Genomic DNA, 22,060 nt, shown 5'->3' on the forward strand with positions numbered 1-22,060 from the left:
ATTCTTGTGTTTTGGTCTGTTTTTCTTAAATTATTACCAATAGGTCAACTATATTTGTTGTATGGAATGATTGTAAGGTGTATATGTCTGTCTGGCAGGTATCATCTGACCTTGACCTCATTTTCATGGTTAAGTTTGTTTCTTAGATACTATAAGCAAACGTTCAACTATATTTAATGCATAGATTGATTGTTAGGTGGTACATGTCTGTCTGGCATGGTTCATCTGACCTTGACCTTATTTTCATGGTTCATTGGTCAATGTTTAGTTTTCCTGTTTAAGTCTGTTTCTTAGAAACTATAAGCAATAGGTCAACTATATTTGGTGTATTGAATGATTGTAAGGTGTACATGTATTTCCGGTTTGGTTTATCTGATTTTGATCTCATTTTCTTGGATCATGTTAAGTTTATGTGATACTTTTAGTAAAGCTTTATATTTAGGACTATCAACATTAAATCAATGGTCAGTAAAGAAGGCGAGACATTTCAGTGTGCACACTCTTGTATTATTTAAAGTTTCTATCTTTAATAGTTTTGAAGATAATAACCAATAACTGTGAAATCAAACAAAAAAATATAAATTACTTCGCCGAGCGCAGCTGGATACGGCCGCAGAGGTCCAACCCTGAACAGTTGGGGCAAAAATGTACACAATATTCGTGCTTGATGCAGGTCTGAATTTGGATTGTAATTCAATATTTGACACATAATAGGTTTCTGACACAGAATAACTGTAGTCAAGGAACTTAGAATTGGTTATATGATTTGAATTTATATTCAATTTTTTGCAATACACTATGCTGTTGCGAATTGACCTCCCCCCTCCAAAAAAAAAAAAAATTTACCCCCCTTCTTTTTCAAAATTTTTTTTTTACCCCCCCCCCCCCCATTTAAAAAAAAAAAATATTTGAAGAAATTTTCTTTTTGATTTCTGAAATCTTGAGAAAAAATTGTCCCCAACCCCCCCCCCCCCCCCCTTTCCAAAAAAAATTCTTTCCCTCAAGATATGGTCATGATCTCAATTCAAATTTCCAATGGAGTTTGCAACCATAATAACCCATTTAAATACATCATAAAAGTCTTAAAATAGAAAATGACATACATAATCATGGCTAAAACTAATATACCTTAATCAGCATTTTTAAAATTATTAAAATATTAACTTCTAAAAATAAATTGACAGCTAATCACCTCAAGACAATAAAACATTTCTTTATACATAATTTAAAAGCAGTGTAAGTGAGGTAATTCAAACACAACATTGTACTTAAGTAATTGTCCATTAACCAGGACACCCTTGTTTTTTCTCACTTTTTTGCCCCTAATTCCTTAACGGTTTGAGCCATAACACCCCAAAGCAAATCCTAACCATCCCTTTGTGGTATGGAAACTTGTGGTATAATTTCAGAGAGATCCATACACCGTTCCACAAGTTATTGTCTGGAAACTAGAAAAATGCTAATTTGGGCCCCTTTTTGGCCCCTAATTCCTAAACTGTTGGGACCATAACCCCCAAAATCAATCCCAACCTTACTTTTGTGGTTATAAACCTTGAGTTTAAATTTTATAGATTTCTATTTACTAATACTAAAGTTATTATCCGGAAACCTAATGTCTTCGGCTGATGCTGACTACGTGATACCAATATACGACTGCAAAATTTTTTGCAGTCATATAACAAGGGACATTTCAGGGCCAATTACTAAATAATGAGAAGTCTGATGTTTTCTGAAAATTTTTGAACAGATAACCTGATGTAATTTTTTCTTTAGTGTCAGATTTGCTCTAACTGCTTTAGTTGCCAAAAATGCAGTTTACTCCTATGTTCTAGTCAAGCCACATGGTCTGTGTTTGTTGCTGGACCAAATCCTGGATATAATTTTTAAACTAGATTCCCCAAGGAACATTCAACATTTGGCTGCTGTCCATAGTTTCAGAGAAGAAGATTTTTTCAAATGTTTACAATGACTGAAGATGGCAAAAGCTCACTTGACCCTCTGGGCCATGCGAGTTAAAATGGGATAACAGGAATCACAAAATATACTTGACAGTACAACAGACCATATCAACAACCAACAACCAACTCCTTACAAAATATACTTGACAGTACAACAGACCATATCAACCACCAACAACCAACTCCTTACAAAATATACTTGACAGTACAACAGACCATATCAACAACCAACAACCAACTCCTTACAAAATATACTTGACAGTACAACAGACCATATCAACCACCAACAACCAACTCCTTACAAAATATACTTGACAGTACAACAGACCATATCAACAACCAACAACCACCTTACAAAGATCTACTTGTTCCAAAATGGTTTAAATAGACTTGGAATTTAACTTCAGTGATAAACAAAGATGCGATCATAAAGTTTCTGACATCTGAACATGGACTTTTTAACCCGAGAATGTAGTAATTTCTATCTTTTACATTTAAATGTTTGGTGAACCATGTGACCAGGGTCAAAACCTTAATTTTGCATACAACTCAAAAAGATCATAATGAAGTAAACAAATCTTAATTGTGAACTACCATTACCAAAACTTCTACCTGATAAGGGGCAGACTGACAGACCAGCGAACATATTGACCCTTAACTGTTTTTGATGGCACATAACAGGTATATCCAATACTGTACTTTCATTGGTATTTTTGGGCGCACTCAAAAGATGAAATTTCTTTGTCGTTTGAAGTGGGATGCCGTAAAGGAATTTGTAAAATATAGGACGTAATAATCTGATGCTTATCAGCTAGAAGAAAAAATAACTTCATTTAGCTTTTACATCACAATCCTGTTGCACTAAGAAATGCACATAAAAATGGTCTGCTTGGTCTTTAAGTCGTAGAAAGTATTTATATCCATAACGCTTCAATATAAATTATGTGCCTTGTAACTCACAACCTCAATCAACTGCGCAAGTCAAATTTCTACCTCATTAATGACCACAGCTTGACTTCCAGTACTTCAGCTTTGAAGGTTTTATTTTTTTTAAAGCTCATTCTTTTCTAAATATTTTATTATATCAAACAACAATTAATCAATACATATTGCACATATTTGTTTCTCTCCATGGAATGTATCACAGTAAGTAGAGAAACCTATAACCATTCCTATGTTCCAGCTTACAAGCTGATTGATAATGAAGAGTTAACTTTCACAAAAATGTCAACAGTCCTTCAATCTTGAACCATCATTGATCTTACAGTGTTCTCAAAAGATCTGTAAAAGAAAAGAAATAATATAAATAAGAGGATTTTTAAAAATATTAGTAGGGGTATATTTTCACTGCTACCTTATTGATATTTTTTCCTGAAGTGTGTACCTTCATAATTATTTGGATCTTTGGAGGTGAGTACATATGTACTAGCTTTGAAGTTATATTTTCTCCAGTTTGATACCTGCATACTTACTTTGATGATATATATTTTCAAGTGAATCTTTACACTAAATAAATTTTTGTTTTGCGAATGCTTTTTTCACATTGGTTCATATTCACAATTTTCATACTTTGTCTATTCATATAACAAATATTTATATTTGTGTTATTTTTCTACTTGCAAAAAATAAATCACTCACAAATATGGTTTACAATATATATTCCAGGTGTGTACTTACTTAAATCTTATATTGTCATCACATGTGTATGACACTTACTTTGATGTTATATTTACTCTAGATGGATACTTACTTTTAATGTTATATTTTCACCAGTGAACGTGTGTACTTACTTTGATGTTATATTTTCTCTAGGTATGTACTCACTTTGATGTTATATGTTCTCTAGTTATGTACTTACTCTGATGTTATATTTTCACCAGTGAACGTGTGTACTTACTCTGATGTTATATTTTCTCCAGGTATGTACTTACTCTGATGTTATATATTCTCCAGGTATGTACTTATTTGATGTTATATTTTCTCCAGGTATGTACTTTCTTTGATGTTATATGTTCTCTAGGTATGTACTTACTTTGTTATATTTTCTCCAGGTATGTACTTACTCTGATGTTACATGTTCTCCAGGTATGTACTTACTCTGTTATATGTTCTCCAGGTATGTACTTACTCTGATGTTATATGTTCTCCAGGTATGTACTTACTGTGATGTTATATGTTCTCCAGGTATGTACTTATTCTGATGTTATATTTTCACCAGGTATGTACTTACTCTGATGTTATATGTTCTCCAGGTATGTACCGTACTTACTCTGATGTTATATTTTCACCAGGTATGTACTTACTTTAATGTTATATTTTCTCCAGGTGAGTAATTACTTTGCGGTTATATTTTCTCCAGGTATGTACTTTATACTTTGATGTTATATTTTTTCAGGTGTGTACTGACTTTGATGTTATATGTTCTCTAAATATGTACTTACTTTGATGTTATATTTTCTCCAGGTGTGTACTTACTTTGATGTTATATTTTCACCAGGTATGTACTTACTTTGATGTTATATTTTCTCCAGGTGTATAAAATGGATTACATATCATGTCAACATAGGCATTATGCAACTTTCTAAACATCTGAAAGAAAGTAAAACAAAATCACTCAATGGCTACAGAATTTAAGAACAATGTATGTAAGCCTGAACCCAAGTGAGTATTTTTTATATAAGAGTTTGGAACATTCACAGTGGTAGCAATACTCACCAGTAAATTGCTTTCAACCTTTGTAGCATATTCTTTGTTTTGAAAAGATTGAAACTGACAAAAATGAAGACAATAAAACACTGCAATGGTTAGAGCCATGAATTTGCTTAAGAAAGTAAAAATGGTATCATTGAAAACAGGTACAGTGTAATCAACAGAGAAGACATATGTATTCCTTTGATACCACATTAGTATTAAAAGGTTGGTATGAAAAAGTTCTACAAATGATTCTTTATACACAATCATCCCAGTGCAGTTTAAATAACTTCTGCAGCTTTGGAAAAGATAAGGAATCATCAGCAAAGGAAAATATGATGGTTCTAAAAAAGTGTTTTAAAAATTGTTTCACTTCTTACTGGAATTACTAATGTTTTGGAAAACTATTGCTACAGATTCTAGACAAAATATGGTGGAAAACTGTCTCATTGGCAATCATACCAGATCTACTTATTTCTATATGGTCTTTATTGAAGACCTTCGCCATTTTGAATTATTTATAAACATGAAGAACAGCGATTAAAGTGTTGTTACTTTGGTATACAGATATTTCCCAGTATTATCTATCATAGTTTCTGAAAAAAATTCACTTGAAAAAAGTTTGTACGCTTGATGACCAGACTTTTTTCTTCCTCAATGCATGACCTACATTTTCATTTTCGGAGGTTGACAGGTATGATTTCAGGACACTATTGTTTATGTACATCCACCCAAAATTATTGCTTTTCTACATTGAGATTGATATGATGGCACAGTGTCCACTTATTCTTTCCTACAAATCTACAAACACTATTTAAAATGGATTTTATTAAATACTCTAGATTTGTTTTTTACCTGCTTACACAAATTCCTTGAAAATCAACAAACTAAGAGAAATGGTGAATGTACAAATTATTGTTATAATAAATGGGGAATGTGTCCATGGGACAAAGATGATGCCCCCGCTTGCATATTATGTTATAAAGAGACATTACTCAAGAAATATAAAAGTGACGCTACCCAAATTTGTACTTGATCTGTGTTTTGTGGTCATAAGCATTGTGTATAAGTTTCATATCATTTAGTTGAGGCAAACTTAAGTGAGAGAACTGAAACAAAATTCAGCAATTTTTCCATTTGTAAAGGGGCATAACTCTAGAACAGTAAAAGTGACGCCACCAAAATTCGAACTTATCTGTGCTTTGTGGTAATAAGCATTGTGTATAAGTTTCATAACATTTGGTTGAGGCAAACTGAAGTAAGAGAACAGAAACGAATATTTTAGCAATTTTTCCATTTGTAAAGGGCATAACTCTAGAATAGTAAAAGTGACGCCACCAAAATTCAAACTTGATCTGTGTTTTGTGGTAATAAGCATTGTGTATAAGTTTCATAACATTTGGTAGAGGCAAACTAAAGTTAGAGAACGGAAATGAAAATTCAGCAATTTTTCCATTTGTAAAGGGACATTTCTCTAGAACGGTAAAAGTGACACCACCAAAATTCAAACTTGATCTGTGTTTTGTGATAATAAGCATTGTGTATAAGTTTCATAACATTTGGTTGAGGCAAACTAAAGTAAGAGAACGGAAACCAAAAATTCAGCAATTTTTCCATTTGTAAAGGGGAATAACTCTAGAACGGTAAATGCGACCCCACCAAAATTCAATAGTGATCTGTGTTTTGTGGTAATAAGCATTGTGTATAAGTTTTAGAACATTTGGTTGAGGCAAACTAAAGTAAGAGAACGGAAACGAAAAATTCAGCAATTTTTCCATTTGTAAAGGGACATAACTCTAGAATGGTAAAAGTGATACCACCAAAATTCAAATTGATCTGTGTTTTGTGGTAATAAGCATTGTGTATAAGTTTTAGAACATTTGGTTGAGGCAAACTTAAGTTAGAGAACGGAAACCACTCCGCTACAACGGGGGCATAAAAACCCAGGAGATAAACATTTATTTAAAAGATATACACTTTACTTTTTCATTAAAGAAGAGGGCATAGGTTAGCAGCCTGTAATTCAGTGGTTATCATTGGTTGTTGTCTACTGTACTTGCTTTGTGTTTATTGTTTTAAATACAAATCAGGATGTTGGTTTTCTTTTTGGAATTGTGTCACATTTGGACATGCCAGGGCTTTTTATATCTTACTATACTGTATAGGTTTTGCTCATTGTTGAAGGTGGTGACCTATAGTTGTTTACATTTGTTTCCTTTGGTCCCTGTTGGATAGTTGTCTCAATGGTAACCATACCAGATCTCCTTATTGTTATATACATGTAGCTGTATCAGGGATACCATGACATATTGTAGCGTCGATGTGCGCCACACTTGGATTTCAATGGACCACCTTTGATTTTCAAGCACCACACTTGTATACTTACAGATCTGATTTCATTGTCTCTTAGGGAAGAATTAGTTGATTCTACTACAATGACAAACTTTACTTTAGTATTGGTTACATAGCCATATCTGAATTTAAGTTAAGGAAGAAAATATCAATATGGAAAATAATTATGTAATATCTATTAAAGACTTATTTTCAAGGATCAGTAAATCTGAGATGTCACAGAATTTTGTAAGTTAACATTCAATTAGGACTTTCTGAACTAAATTGAAAAATAGAATAAGAAATTCATTTATCTGTTCTATTTACTCACAACAGATGCATAAAAGATATTCAAGTGTTCATTTTTTTTTTTTTTTTTAATTTTCAGTTCCAAGTTTAAAATAACAAAGTTGTATGCGCAATCTCTTAAAAATCTGTTTCATCATCTAGATACTGTAACTTGACGTTGAAAAAAAAATCACTAATCATTATTATCAGTCCTATTAATCTTCTTTAACCCTTATATTTTGGGAACAGTAAGCCTAAATGCATATATGGTCATGATTTCAGGCATGCTTTTTACTGAGAAATTTAACAAGTATGCCTAAAATCCAAATTATCATTACCAGGCCTTGTTATGTGTTCCAAGCTTTATCCGAATTTGTCAACTAGAGCAAAAGTTATCCTATAAAAACTGTTCTTTCATTTGACAAAAGATGAAATTGGTACTGGTGTAAATAGAGATGTTTGGTATCACATTATTATTTTTCTCATTTTTGCCTGTTGATCAATAATCCCATTATTAAATGTACACAATAATTTACAGAATCTAAAGCTCGTCATATTAATAAGTTCATTAATGACTTGGTTTTGACTAAAAATGATATTAAAATAGAGATATTTTGTGAATTTCCAATATTTTCACTTAATGGACATAAAAATTAAAGAACAAATGACAAAATAAACCATCATGATTAGAGGTCATTAGATTTAGAAGACTTAATTTTCAAACTATTTTAAACATGTTAATACTGATTTTGTGTATTTTGAGGTACAATTTTAAAAAGATTTTAAATGTTTAAATTCTGGTTAAATCACTTTCTAGTTGTGTGAGGGTCTTGTTTTTTTTTTTGCCCTTTATTTTGTACTGCTTGCTCCTTTTTCTCTATGATATAAACCCCCTCCAGACCCTCTTGTATTGATGCTACAATTTTAGCTAGAAATCTTGACCATGTAGTCCTGAAAGGTATAAATTATCTTGATTCTTCAACTGTTACCTAACTTAATATGTTTTGGAGTTTAATGTGACATCCATTTTCACTGAACTAGTACACATTTTTGTTTACGGGCCAGTTGAAGTCCGCCTCCGGGTGCAGGATTTTCTCGATGTGTTGAAGACCCATTGTCGGCCTTGGGCTGTTTTCTGCTCTTTGGTCAGGTTGTTGTCTCTTTGACACATTTCCCATTTCCATTCTCAATTTTATTTAAGTATAGCAAAATATACATTGTATAAACAACCAAGCCATATTTTAGTCATTACAGAAGAATATAAAATCTTATTTGATATAAATGTAAGGATACACTTTGTAATCTTCTGTAGGATAGAGTAATCCAAGATACAATTCTCTCAAATCGTTGACATTTTTTCCAACTGATGATATCTTCTCCTCCACCACATCTAATGATGTATGAACTGTATAATAAAATCGCAGCTCATTTTCGGCATGGACAGTTTTTATAAACAATGGATAATTCTGTAAAAAAATACACATAAAGATAACTTTTTGAATTAGATAAAATATATATATATTAGCGTTAGTGCTGTGCACATACATATTGTCTATTGAGGGCGAAAGGACCTTTTTCTAGACAGGATGGAGCCTTAATTTTAGCATGAATTCTGGATTTACACTTACTGGGACCCTGGAATTAATGATTAATTTTGAAGAACACTATTTTTTTCAGGAATCAGGAATTCAGTGTTCCTTTTTTCTGGGAGTTTAGGATGACATGCCTTTTACCCACCTCTCTATCTTCTAACATCAATTTAGATACAAACTCTGATTTAACTTAAGTCACATAATCATGAAATGTAGGCTGAAGTGACCCAAGTTCTCCACTTTTGTTCAATGGAGGCTACAAGAAGCCTTTTTTTAATAACCTGGCATATATGCACAATAATGAAAGTTTTTTTCTAGATTTCAAAACAGGACATGATAGTTTTGTAGTTAAAGGGCACTAGAAGTATGGAAATGTCACAAAAAGGGTTCATGACCTTCTTTGTCAGCATCTTATCTATAAATATAGTGTTAGTCGTAAAAAAAAATATAAAGACATATGTCAGAGTTATCAAGTCACAACTACAGATTTGGACATTTTCAGCTGGAGATTGGACCTCATAATTGGAGATTTTTATTGACGTTTTCAGTGTTCATTTTGATAATAAAGCTACATATTTCCCATGTTTTTTTGTGAAGATACGGGTATTCATATAATACTATTGATGAATTCTCTTTGCAAGATAAACATAGTAGTCCTTTTGACTTACTGAAGAAAAAAATTAATTTTCCAGCATCTACGCGTAATTCAGTTGTAAAAATGTTTAAAATATAACAATATCATGTGTACTGGGTAGATTTAACTATCTTGTCACCTCCATAATAAGTTTACCCGTCGCATTTTTGCGCCAGTCCCAAGTCAGGAGCCTCTGGCATTTGTTAGTCTTGTATGTTTTTTAATTTTAGTTCATTTATATGTTTTGGAGTTTGGCGTGTCGTCCATTTTCACTGAACTAGTACACATTTTTGTTAGGGGCCAGCTGAAGCCCTCCTCTGGGTGCAGGATTTTCTCGCTGTGTTGAAGACCCATTGGTGGCCTTGGGCTGTTTTCTGTTCTTTGGTCATGTTGTTGTCTCTTTGACACATTCCCCATTACCATTCTCAATTTTATTTACTATTTGTTTTTGATTTTTTTTTTTCTATTCTTTTCTGCCTTGTATGAAGTGTTCCTCAATTGTAATAGTATGTTCCCATACTACTTAAGCTTTAGTATTACAGTGTATTAGTTCTACAATCTAGCCAAATATTGCATGGTCACACATAGTTACATCATTATAAGTAAATAAATATCTAAATAATTCCAATTCAATATAATTATAAGAAGATGTGGTATGATTGCAAATGAGACAACTGTCTACCAGAGACCAAATGACATACAACTTAACAACTATAGGTCACAATACTGGCCTCAACAATGAGCAAAACCCATACCTTAAGCATTGAAATGATGTATAGATCTCTCAAAATATTTTCAAATTATTATTTCTTATTTGTTCTAAGAAAGTAATAATAATTTAATTACCAAATTTTTATATAATTCTTAGTTTAATTTGTATTCTAATATGACGTGTGTACACACCCGTGGTAAAATATAAATATATTGTATGTCAGCTGATCGGCAACGTCATGATTTATTTTGGCTGTTCCAATCATACTCCCACGTCATATTCTTTTTTATGAATGAGCTACCCGACGTTAATCGGAGGAAATGACATCATTGAACGATGACGTAAGAATATAAGCATTTTTCGGGAAAATGCACGGTTGTGAAACTGAAAGTCATCAAATCAAGAAAATATAAACAAAAGCCAATTTTTTTTTACATATAAGTAAGATTATCAATTATCATTTAAATTCATCCAAACCTATCTAAGTACGTTATTGTAAATAGTTTAAGCATGTCAATAGTTCAGTTTTCTCCGTTTTTTTACGTCAATATTAATAGTGTGTTTAATGACGGGAACGGCAAATGTTTGCCTTCACCTAGAGCACTTTGATCCAAAAGAATTGCTGAATTTGTCCTATCGCTCCTGGTAAAATATTTAGTATAAAAGGCCAACCCATAGTAAAATCAGTATAAATTCAAGCCCCCATGAATTATTTCTTAATTGTATTTATATTTTTAAACCAATTTACATTCTTTAAGGAGTGTAACTTGAAAAACATGGTAAAACAAGGGAAGGAACTCGAAATTGCTATCAAGTATTTCAAATACTCAGATCATTTATTACATAACAGTAGTTATCCTGAGGTAAAAGACTTAAATTATTAGTTTGTTTGAAAAGCAAGCTGTCAAATTAAGTGAAGCTACATAATTATCAAAGTTCATTGATATGACAGGTAAAAATTACTTTCATCAGTGACACAAAATCAATGTTAGGATTAAATTAAAAATAAATACTGAGAATTGAATTATTAAGAGAGGGACAGAAGACGGCTTAAAATAGGGAGATTTTGCCTCATTGAGGCCATCATGGTCAACATTAAGGTCTATATTGTAGACTTTGCAAAAGACAAGTGATATCTTCTTAGGTGGCATAAGATACTTCTTTCAAATGATGATTAACCCACCATGATCATTATTTTCACAATTCTAACATACAGGCAGAGGAATACAAATCAGCAGTTCCAAACAAGTTCGAATCTTAATTTGCTTGTTTACAATGTCCCATTGATTAGGAGGTGAAAGCGTGATCACAGGAAACATTAATTTTGATTGGCTAATTACGGCTGAACCTGATTGTCTCCTTGAGAAAAGATATTAATTGGGAACCAACAAATTTTTTGTGTAAATCGTGATTTATGTTGGTTTTTTTTTCATGGTCACGATTGTGCAATCAGGACAAGAAGAGTCGAAAATCATGAAAGTTGAAAGGTATGCAGTACTCTACATTACTCTTCTGTAGAAATTGTTTAAGCTGCTATTTCATGCCTTAAATAGTAAATAAATGTGAATTGTGTCCACATGTGGACACAGATGATGCCCCCGCTTGCATATCATATAGTTATAAAGGGACATAACTGAAGAACGGTAAAAGTGACGCTACCAAAATTTGAACTTGATCTGAGTTTTGTGGTAATAAGCATTGTGTGTAAGTCTCATAACATTTGGTTGAGGCTAACTTAAGTAGAGAACAGAAACTAAAAATAAAAGCAATTTTTCTATTTGTAAACACGCATAACTCTAGAACGGTTATGTATAAGTTTTATAACATTTGGTTGAGACAAACTAAAGTTAGAGAACGGAAACGAAAAAATTCAGCATTTTTTATATTTATAAAGGGACATTACTCAAGAATGGTAAAAGTGTCGCCACCAAATTTCGTACTTAATCTGTATTATGTAGTAATGAGCATTGTGTATAAGTTTCATAACATTTGGTTGAGGCAAACTAAAGTTAGAAAACGGAAACAAAAAATTTGTACTTAATCTTAGTTTTGTGGTAATGAATATTGTGTATAGGTTTCATAATGTTTGGTTGGGGCAAACTTAAGTTACAGAATGGAAACTAAAAATTTTGTAATCTTTCGATTTATAAAGGGGCATAACTCAATAATGATTAAAGTGCCACTACCCAAATTCAACTTGATCTGTGTTTTATCAGTGGAAGTCATAATTAAACATTGCATTGTATAAAGCATTTATTGTAGTTGATTCAACTATAATCATGGACAAAGGAAGATAACTCCAATTTTAAAAATTACTTGATATTTAGAAGAAAATAAAAATTTAGCAATTTTTCCATTTATAAAGGGGCATAACTCTAGAATGGTTAAAGTGACGCCACCAAAATTCAAACTTGATCTGTGTTTTGTGGTAATAAGCATTGTGTATAAGTTTCATAACATTTGGTTGAGGCAAACTTAAGTTAGAGAACAGAAACGAAAAATTTTGCAATTTTCCATTTTTAAAGGGGCATAACTCTAGAACGGTTAAAGTGACGACACCAAAATTCAAACTTGATCTGTGTTTTGTGGTAGTAAGCATTGTGTATAAGTTTCATAACATTTGGTTGAGGCAAACTCAAGTGAGAGAACGGAAACCAATTTTGGGACTACGGACAAGGGTAAAATTTACGGCGGGAGCATAAAAATTTCTGTCTTTTCACTAGAAACGTAAGTTTTATGGATATTCTACACATGTACAGTGATTTAGAGTTCTTTGGCAAAATTATGTTTTTAGGGCCCAAATATCGTATATCAATAAAACTTTCGAACTGAACGACGGACGACAAGTGATGGCAAAAGCCCAATTATCTAAAAGAGATGGTAAGCAAAAAAAGAAAACAAACACAATAGTAACCTCTTTTGCAATAACTGCAACACAAACTGCCATTTTCCTGGTTCTAGTGCCCCTAACTGGAAACCAGTTCTCCTTTTTTCAATGGAATGTGTTCATTTGAAGTTGTTTTGCAACAACCTCTAATATTTATTAGTGAAGATAAAAACAATTATGATAAATATACTGTTAAGAATACTGAATAATCCCAATTACATAGGATGAATATCTTAAAGTAATTGCTGGGTTTTGATAAACAGTCTTCCTCTAAACATTATTTCAACACTTTATGCATTTGGGTTCACGACTCCCGCCATTATTGTAATAATCAGCACCAAAAAACAGATGAATTAATCTTCTGCGTATTTTCACGATGTCAAATTTACACATCGACAAAGATGCGTTTAACAGAAGAATCAAGCGTCTATACACCGCTTGGAATGTAAGAATCAAGTTAAAAGATAGAGTTTGGGAAAGAATTTTGCCTTGAGCAAGAATTTACTGACCTACCAAAAGTACCATGCCAAATTATGGCAATGCAATGTTTAATACCTATACCTGGATCTGTGAGACGATCTAAGTCAACCGGCTTCTTTTGTCGCCTTGCGTTATTTAATTCATGTTAATCCTTATGATTAAACTTTACCCCTTGTTTACATTCATTCTTATGGGGTTTGGGGACAGATCTGGTATAATTTTCTGATCTGATTTTGATACAGTAGTGTTCGGTAATCCGCCCGTCTGGTAAACCCGCCCACTCCCATTTCTTCCTAAATTGTCACTTCCGTGAATGTTTCGTCTGCTATTTTATTCATTGGAACTGTACTTATCATCACTGCATGTCAAATTTTACGAAGATATCTAGTGAAATATATAATACAGTTCCTAAAGCTAATGATAATATTATTATTGCTCATTTCTGACTTGAAATTTTTTTTTGGATTATCTGGAATCTCTTTAAAAGTGGTCTATTAACAAATAGATCACCTTTTCCTTTCATAAATTTGTGATAAACTGGCCCTCCATACATATTTACTGCGCATGGGGGGTTTTACGGGACAAACACATTTCCGATAAAAACAGTGACCCACTTGTTTTGTTGATTTTAAAATTTATTTCAGATATTTTTTGGGAAATGAGATAAACTACTCAAAGTTGATTTGTCAGTGAATCGATTTATATTAAATTTGGTGCAATTTGTGTATATAATAATTAAGCAGAAAAACATACAATCAAAGCCTTATGTGGGCGGATTTACCGGACTGCATCATACTGTTAACCTCATTGAAGAAATTAATTTCAATCGACAGACCTTTAAAGTACAACTGATTGGAAACAATCCTCTAAATGGGAATCTATTGGTCAAATACACTTATTTTCAGTTCATGTTAATCGGATTCCCGAAGGAAAATATATATGGGTTATTAATTTGGTGATGTATGGCGGGCTGGAGTCTGCCATATAGTGTCCGTGCAATTACTTAAGAACGCGTTGACGAAATCTTTTCAAATTCAGATATGTTGTTTCCTGTGACTAAATGAAGGCAAAGTTCGATTTTCACTATTTTAGCTTTTATAGTTGTTCAGTTGTAGACATTTAAGTAGCGAAAAGTGATACTTGTAGCTGTGTCTGTGCAATAACATGAAAATGCTTTGATGAAATCTTTTAGAATTTCATATGTTGTTTCCTGTGACTAAAAGAAGGTCAAGTTAGAATTTCACGATTTTAGTTATTACATCTGTAAACTTTCTTGGTGTTGTTGGCAGTTGTTGTCTCATTGAGGACACCTTATTCCACAAGGACTGCTTTGCTTTATATCCTTTCCCACTGCTTCTAGTTATTTGTATATTTTCAGAAAGTTGCTTATTTTTCTTTTAATAGTTTTTCTCTTCATCTTTTGTTTGTTTTTTACGACTCTTTATCTTTTTCCTTAATCCATCTTCTTTTATAGTTAAAGATGTTTGCCCTGTATTTAGCCTTTGCAATTCTCCATTTCTCTCTCCTGGTCTGAACATTTTTCTGGTTGCTGGTTTATTTTGTGCTGGATGAAGATTTTTGTTTTGTCCAATCTTCACTTTGATTGGTGATGTTGCTTTAGCTTCTTTCTTTTTTTGTCTGAGTTAAGCTTGCCTTTATCTTTGGTTTTCCAAGTATTTTTTGTTCATTTGCTCTTCTGGTGTTCTGTTAATAATCATTCTAATTGGTTTCAGTTTTTGGGTAAAGATTGCATGAAATGCAATCAAAACCCTATGGTACTGACTAGATTTCTAAATCTTCCAAGGTTTATCACTACTTTTGAGATACACAAAATATAGTGCATTGATCATAACATTCTTAACATCCTATCCATGAACATTTCCAGAAATTTATCAATGAAATATATGCTCAGATATTCAAGTTTCAAAATGATATTATACTTGTCAAGAAAATTACATAACTTGTGCAAGGTGCAGTAATCTAATATCTGTTCTAAAAATATTTATGATGTCATTGTTAAAAGTAATCGTTAAAATTTGAGTTATCTTCCTTAAAATCCATATATAAAATGTAGTTGAATCAACTGCAACAAATGTTATTACAATGCTATGTTTAATTTTACTTCCCACTGATAAATTTAATCAATCTTTACCCTTCATTGCTTACAAGCACTTTGATTGTCTTTTCATTTTTGAATGTTCTTTTTGCCTTTCTAAATATTCTATGTATTTCTGTGGGTTATTTTGTTTGAGCTCTTGTCTCCATATGGTGCAGCGATGCTTCTAGGTTGAATGGAAAAAAATATAAGAGGAAAGCCAATTAAAACATTAAAAATAAAAATTACTAGTATACATGTTGATTTGTTTTTTTAGTGTTGTATATTGTGCTTGTATCTTCAATCATAATTGCATCCTAACCTTTGTTCCTCATTATTTATTATATAATTTCAATTACATGTCATGTGCATACATGAGGATTGTAAAGTTTTATTTTTGTGCAACTTCTTCCATGTTTGTACTTTTTTATTTGACGTTCAGTCATGCAAGACAGGTACAGGTTTAATGTGTTCTGCTTATTTAATTTCAAGACCATTGTCATTTTTAAGTGCTTATTTTGCGAGCTTGGTATTTTTCAAATACATTTTGTAAATTGCAGACTTTGCAGGGATCCCCAAGAAAAATTGGTTTTGATCGTTACACACCTTTTTAAGAGCCGTAAAACCATTTGATATCATGATAAACATAAATTCTTTACTAAACAGGAATATTGAGTAAAATCAAAATTTATAAATCCACGAAGACAATAATTCAGTCACAATAGGTTCACTTCAAAGTCTATTATTCATGCAACATTCATGACAGACATGTTACGATCATAATGAAATTTAATAGGGAATAGTATTTTCAATTATTTATAAAACCCGAGATAAAAATAACTACAATTGGCTGTCTGAGAACCAACAACAAAATTGCGATCGTGACATACCAAAATGGACAGAAAAGACGTGACGTTCACAATATTATTATTAAATTACCTTTTTTAGCCTTTATCAATAAAAATCTGCCTTAAATCATGATTAAAATACAAAAGACGACTTTTTATTAAAATATAAGTCCATGTTATTATGCTCCACTTATGAATAATACTTTAAAATTCCACTCCAAATGAGCTAGATATCAGGCAATTAGGTCACAATGTCTTATACCATGTCCAACATTTTGAAATTGAAAACCCTCTGCATACTATTCTGTAGTTTTACTACCCTACCACTATTAAATTATTACTCAATTGAGAGATTGTTATAGACAACTTTCAAATTCCAGGATTGATATTAACCTTTTTCAAATAGCCCCCCCCCCCTAACCCCATCCATCAGATTGCAAAATTTGTATTGCAATAAACCACAATTGGGAACTTATTTGAATTTCATCAGGGCTCGACAATAACGCTTGTCTGATTGTGCGGTACCAGAGGAAAAAAAAATCGGACAAGTAAAAGCTATATCAAGCTTGTCCGATGGGACAAGTAAAATTATTCTACAGAAAATAAATTTAATGAACAAAGTAATAATAAACAAAAGACAAGAAAAGAAGATTAAAACAAGTATTAATTTGACATGTTTACTTGCAATCGATAATTTAAAACTGGTTCTTTGTCAGGTACTTTTTAACAGTTCTTGGAAACCAGTCTTACTGATCGGAATATCGCTGCGCTTTGTAGATAAGGTAACTTTACAAGACACTTCGTCACCAGCTCGGAAGCGATTCGGCTCCAAGTTTAATAGACAGTTACTGTTTGGCACCGTAGGAGACATATTTAATAGACATAATTGATAGACAGTTTGGTAACGCAGGAGACATTTTGGGACCAAGAAAAATCAGTACCTCGTTTTCCTACCTTATTCTGTTGCTTTATAATATTCGGTATGGTATTTATTTATTAAATAAATACCATACCGGTAATTTTTATAACAAAAATATTTTTTAAATAAAAATGAAGAAATTATTTACCATAAAATTCACAAAATCATATTTCATCATATGTAGAAAAAAAACAATACTTGCAATACGGTGACCTATAGTTGTTAATTTCTGTGTCATTTGATCTCTTGCAGAGAGTTGTCTCATTGGCAATCATACCTCATCTTCTTTTTTTTATTGATTGCATTTGAATAAACTTTTTTCAACTTAAAAAACCAGGATACAAATCCAATGAGTGTACATTGGCAATCCTATCAGAAGGTGCCTCATGTGCAGAGTCTGATGAGACTTTGGCATTGATGAAAACTAGAACCTAAGTCCTGTGACATGACTAGATTCAGTTGTTCTCGACTCATATTTTTGAAAAGTATTGCAAAAGATATGTTAAAATTAAATTCTGTTCTATTGTTTTAATTCAATCAACTTAAAATGCAAAAAAGGTTATTATTAAGATTTTTTTGGGACAAGTTACAATTTCATTCGGACAAGTAAGTTTTGGTATGTACTTGTCCTACTGGACAAGTTGAAAAAAAAGTTATTGTAGAGGCCTGATTTCATTCACAAATATAAATCCTTATATCATCATGTTGTATGGAATATATGTTCATTGTGAATATTTAACATGTTTGAGCAGGTGACCATGAAAAAGAGAAATTATGTCAATAGCAATTGAACAACTTTGTTGACAATATATGAAATTAAAGTATATATGGGATGTATGTATAAGGCAGATTTTACAATAAGAAGGAAGTATTGTTTTTTGGTATCAACCAAAAAAGGAATTGCTGAAACTGTGAAACAGACTGTAATGAAGTAATGCATTGTTATTTAGTAAAATGTGTCTGAGTAAATAAAAATAAAAATTACTCTGTGTTTGTGTTTTCTGTTAGATTTATATAAAAATAAGGAGATGAGGTATGATTGCCAATGAGAAAACTATCCACCAAAGTTCAAATAAAGTGGATGTAAGCAATTATAGGCAACCGTACAGAGGCACAATACCTGAACATTGTTATGTTTAGTCAAACAAACATATTTAAAATCTTATTATAGTACCACAAAACTTGACATTTGTACATTCTTGCCGGATTTTTATGAAACTTATTATCATAGGTTTATATTAGCAATTTCTTGGATGAGTTCGAAATTCAGTACAGATTAATTATTTTTAAAAGAGTTATGCCCCTTGGGAACATTAATTTTATGGAAAATTCCATCGTCAGTGCTCTCATGTGTTCAATTCTTGTCAGATTTTTATGAAACTTATATCATAGGTTTATTTCAGCAATGTCTTGGACGAATTTTGAAAATCAGTGCTGATCAATAATTTTTAAAAGAGTTATACCCCTAGGAAATATTAATTATATGGAAAATTGCCATATGAGTGCTCTAATGTGTACAATTCTTGCCAGATTTTTATGAAATTTATATTTTAGGTTTATATCAGCAATGTCTTTGACACTTTGGAAAATAAGTTCTGATCAAATATTTTAACGAATTATGCCCCTTGGAAATATAAATTATAATGGAAATCACATTGCATTTGCTCTGAAGCCTTCATTTCACTTAAGATATTAATAAAAGTTTTAAAGACCAATAAAAAGGTGGGTTTTTTTTAGTTATTGCCCTTGTACCTTGGATAGATAAAATATGTGCAACGCGGGGGACATTGGAACTCTGTTCTTTTATTTCATGAATGAATTTGATTTTAAACCATTTTTTTCCTTGTAACCTGTTGCGTCCATAACAGCCGCTTACTATCACAATGTGTCTTTTTTTAAAAAAACCCAAATTTTTTTAATCTTTTAAAAAAAAAAACCCAATTGCCTTTTTATGCCCACGCCCTTGTCCGTCTGTACGTACGTCCCAAAATTGGTTTCCATTCTCTAACTTTAGTTTGCCTCAACAAAATGTTATGAAACCTATACACAATGCTTATTACCACAAAACACAGATCAAGTTTGAGTTTTGGTGGCGTCACTTTTACCGTTCTAGAATTATGCCCCTTTACAAATGGAAAAATTGCTGAATTTTTCATTTCCGTTATATAACTTTAGTTTGCCCCAACGAAATGTTATGAAACTTATAAACAATGCTTATTTCCACAAAACTCAGATCAAGTACAAATTTAAGTAGCCTCACTTTTACAGTTCTTGAGTTATGTCCCCTTATAATGTTATATGCAAGCGGGGGCATCATCTGTGTCCGATGGACACATTCCCTATTTATTTGAAAATATAAAAACAACTTTGCTGTTTTTCAAAAAACCCTTCTGATTTAATGGTGTAGTTTGGTTTTTTTTTAGTCTGGATTTCTTCCAACGATTTTCATCAACATATATCTCTCATTTGACAAAACAGCTAACATATTTGATAAATATATGCGACAGAATTAAAACCATATTAAACATCATAAATTTGTTTCTTGAAAAATAGTTTTAAAAGGTTTCTTGATGAACCATATTTAGAAGTTGCACACACAAAAGCTATGAATATTCACGGGCCATTAAAAATCCTTTTAACTTGATTATGCTTTATGATGTAATGAAACTAAATATATATTATGTCATTGTAGAAAGCAGGGGGAAACGATCCATTGGCACAGTCAGATGCATTAGTTGCAGCTGTTGGAGTGGATGAAGAGATTGTCTACTCTAAATCAACTGCATTACAGGTAGGTGCTTTTTCTTTCTCTCTATATTTACAATATTGTCTCATATTTTTAAAAATAAAATAAACTGCTAATATTAAATCAACCACACTTGAATTTTTTTGTTAAACTCAAGTGCTATTACAATGTAGTTGGCTTTTTGCTTTGGTTAATAAAGTCCTGAAAAAAACCACTGCTAAATGAAATTTGACAGGAACTTAATGAGACCTGTGAGCCAAGGATTATAATATGTTCACTCCAGTATGTTTTTTGGTATAAGAGCTATATTGTAAAATTTCAGTTGACTTGATTAGCTGAAGCTAGGGGTAATCTCCGTAGCAAGCCATGACAAAATCAATTTTTTTTTCAAATGGATTTCAGACTTGGTTATTTGGATATGAATTAACAGACACAATTGTTGTTATTGCTGAAAAGAAGATTATCATATTGGCCAGTAAAAAGAAGATCGAATTTCTTAAACAAGTTGAAAATTCAAAAGATACTGAAAATGGATCTCCAGCAGTCAAGTTACTTACAAGGGATAAGGTATGTAATAGTACTATATGACTTACACTTGCATATTTTTTCCAGATAAACAAATTTGATACATTATTGATTGTTACAAATTTTGATTGGATGGCATAAACAAATTTAAAGTAAAATCCATAGTCTGTGTATTTGAATGTTATTACACAGGGTTTTCATTAAGGATTTTTAAGGCGAGTCCAGAGAAACCAATTTTTGCCATGGCGAGTCCAACAATGAGAAGATGAAATTTTATTTGCTATATCATTTATTTTAGTCAAGCAAGGAAACGACGTCAAGTTTAGATTATTTTTAAACTTTTGTCATAAAATGATGATATTTATGCTCAGTTGATACATATAGATTCTACCACTGCATCGAGTGTGATACGATATTTATCCACTCGAGACAGTTAAATTTTCAAATTTAAAACGCCAGGCTCGCCGAGCGTTTTAAATATTTAAAATTTAACTGTCGAGAGTGGATAAATATCGTATTACACGAGATTTGGTGGTGGAATCTGTTTCTCTAATGACTTTCAAACATTATGCAGGCAAACTTAGTCCTCCTTTTTGAATGATCTGCAAAAAGATGTGTTCTTTCTATGTGACGTCACCTGCAAGCCCGACCTCCCCGTAAGTCGTCATTTGAGATCACCTGGACACGCCCAAGCTGATCTCAAAAACCTTACAATCACAATCATAGACCACAACGAGGGTTGGTCAAGGGCCGAAAGACTTGCTCGGGAAAGGTTTTGGATAAGAAAGCTAAGGACAGTTTCCCAGTTTCGCCGAGCGTTTTTAAATATTTAAAATTTAACTGTCGAGAGTGGATAAATATCGTATTACACGAGATTTGGTGGTGGAATCTGTTTCTCTAATGATTTTCAAACAATATGCAGGCAAACTTAGTCCTTCTTTTTGAATGATCTGCAAAAAGATGTGTTCTTTCTATGTGACGTCATCAGGCATGGTCGCCTTTTTTCATGCCGTCACAATAGGAAATTCAGAGGAAAGGAAGAAAATTCGACGTCATAATCGGATTTTAACCATCAACGAACATGACGAACTTGTATTGCTGTTTCATCGCATTTACTAAGTAAATGTCTTACCATTACCATGAAGGACAGTTTAGGGAGGGCAACAGTCTAAAATTGAAATGATTTTAATGACTCAAAATGGTTAATTTCTCAGACATTGCTTACGTTTCTTTCGATTTGACAAAAGTTAAAACCGGAAGTTTGCGATATTTTAAAGTACAAATAATTCCGGATTCATTTCCGGGATTTGTTTTGTTTATCAAATTGACAGGAAATCACCGGCTTTTATGGCTT

The 22,060-nt window shown here is 32.1% G+C and overlaps 2 protein-coding genes across 2 annotated transcripts in view; one reads left to right on the forward strand and one right to left on the reverse strand.

The window, feature by feature from the left end:
• Positions 1-3,018: 3,018 nt before the first annotated feature.
• LOC127700401 (trafficking protein particle complex subunit 2-like protein) lies at positions 3,019-13,194 on the reverse strand. Its single transcript, XM_052203848.1, has 5 exons — positions 13,121-13,194; positions 8,562-8,734; positions 7,036-7,123; positions 4,468-4,547; positions 3,019-3,239 (listed from the first exon to the last, which is right to left on the reverse strand). Exons 1-5 carry the CDS (start codon positions 13,151-13,153, stop codon positions 3,197-3,199), a joined length of 417 nt encoding a protein of 138 aa, XP_052059808.1. The 5' UTR covers positions 13,154-13,194; the 3' UTR covers positions 3,019-3,196.
• A 198-nt stretch (positions 13,195-13,392) lies between these two features.
• The window catches only part of LOC127700387 (FACT complex subunit SPT16-like), a 40,674-nt gene continuing 32,006 nt past the window's right edge, over positions 13,393-22,060 (forward strand). Inside the window, exons 1-3 of the mRNA XM_052203833.1 lie at positions 13,393-13,538; positions 20,128-20,226; positions 20,584-20,748. Of these exons, the coding sequence (XP_052059793.1) occupies positions 13,470-13,538; positions 20,128-20,226; positions 20,584-20,748 (333 nt within the window). The 5' untranslated portion in view covers positions 13,393-13,469. The remainder of the gene's footprint in view (positions 13,539-20,127; positions 20,227-20,583; positions 20,749-22,060) is intronic.

This window comes from Mytilus californianus, unplaced genomic scaffold (genome assembly GCF_021869535.1).
Source record: "Mytilus californianus isolate M0D057914Y unplaced genomic scaffold, xbMytCali1.0.p SCAF_5, whole genome shotgun sequence".
NCBI lineage: Eukaryota > Metazoa > Mollusca > Bivalvia > Mytilida > Mytilidae > Mytilus > Mytilus californianus.

What these genes read in the sequence shown, in the direction of transcription:
- LOC127700401 (XM_052203848.1), bottom strand. Translation starts at nt 13,153, where the DNA reads ATGGCAGTTTGTGTTGCAGTTATTGCAAAAGAG. An exon ending in TTGCAGTTATTGCAAAAGAG is followed by an intron (nt 8,735 to 13,120) that starts GTTACTATTGTG and finishes ATTTTTTTACAG; the next exon opens with AATTATCCATTGTTTATAAA. An exon ending in GAGACAATGAAATCAGATCT is followed by an intron (nt 4,548 to 7,035) that starts GTAAGTATACAA and finishes ACTTTCTTTCAG; the next exon opens with ATGTTTAGAAAGTTGCATAA.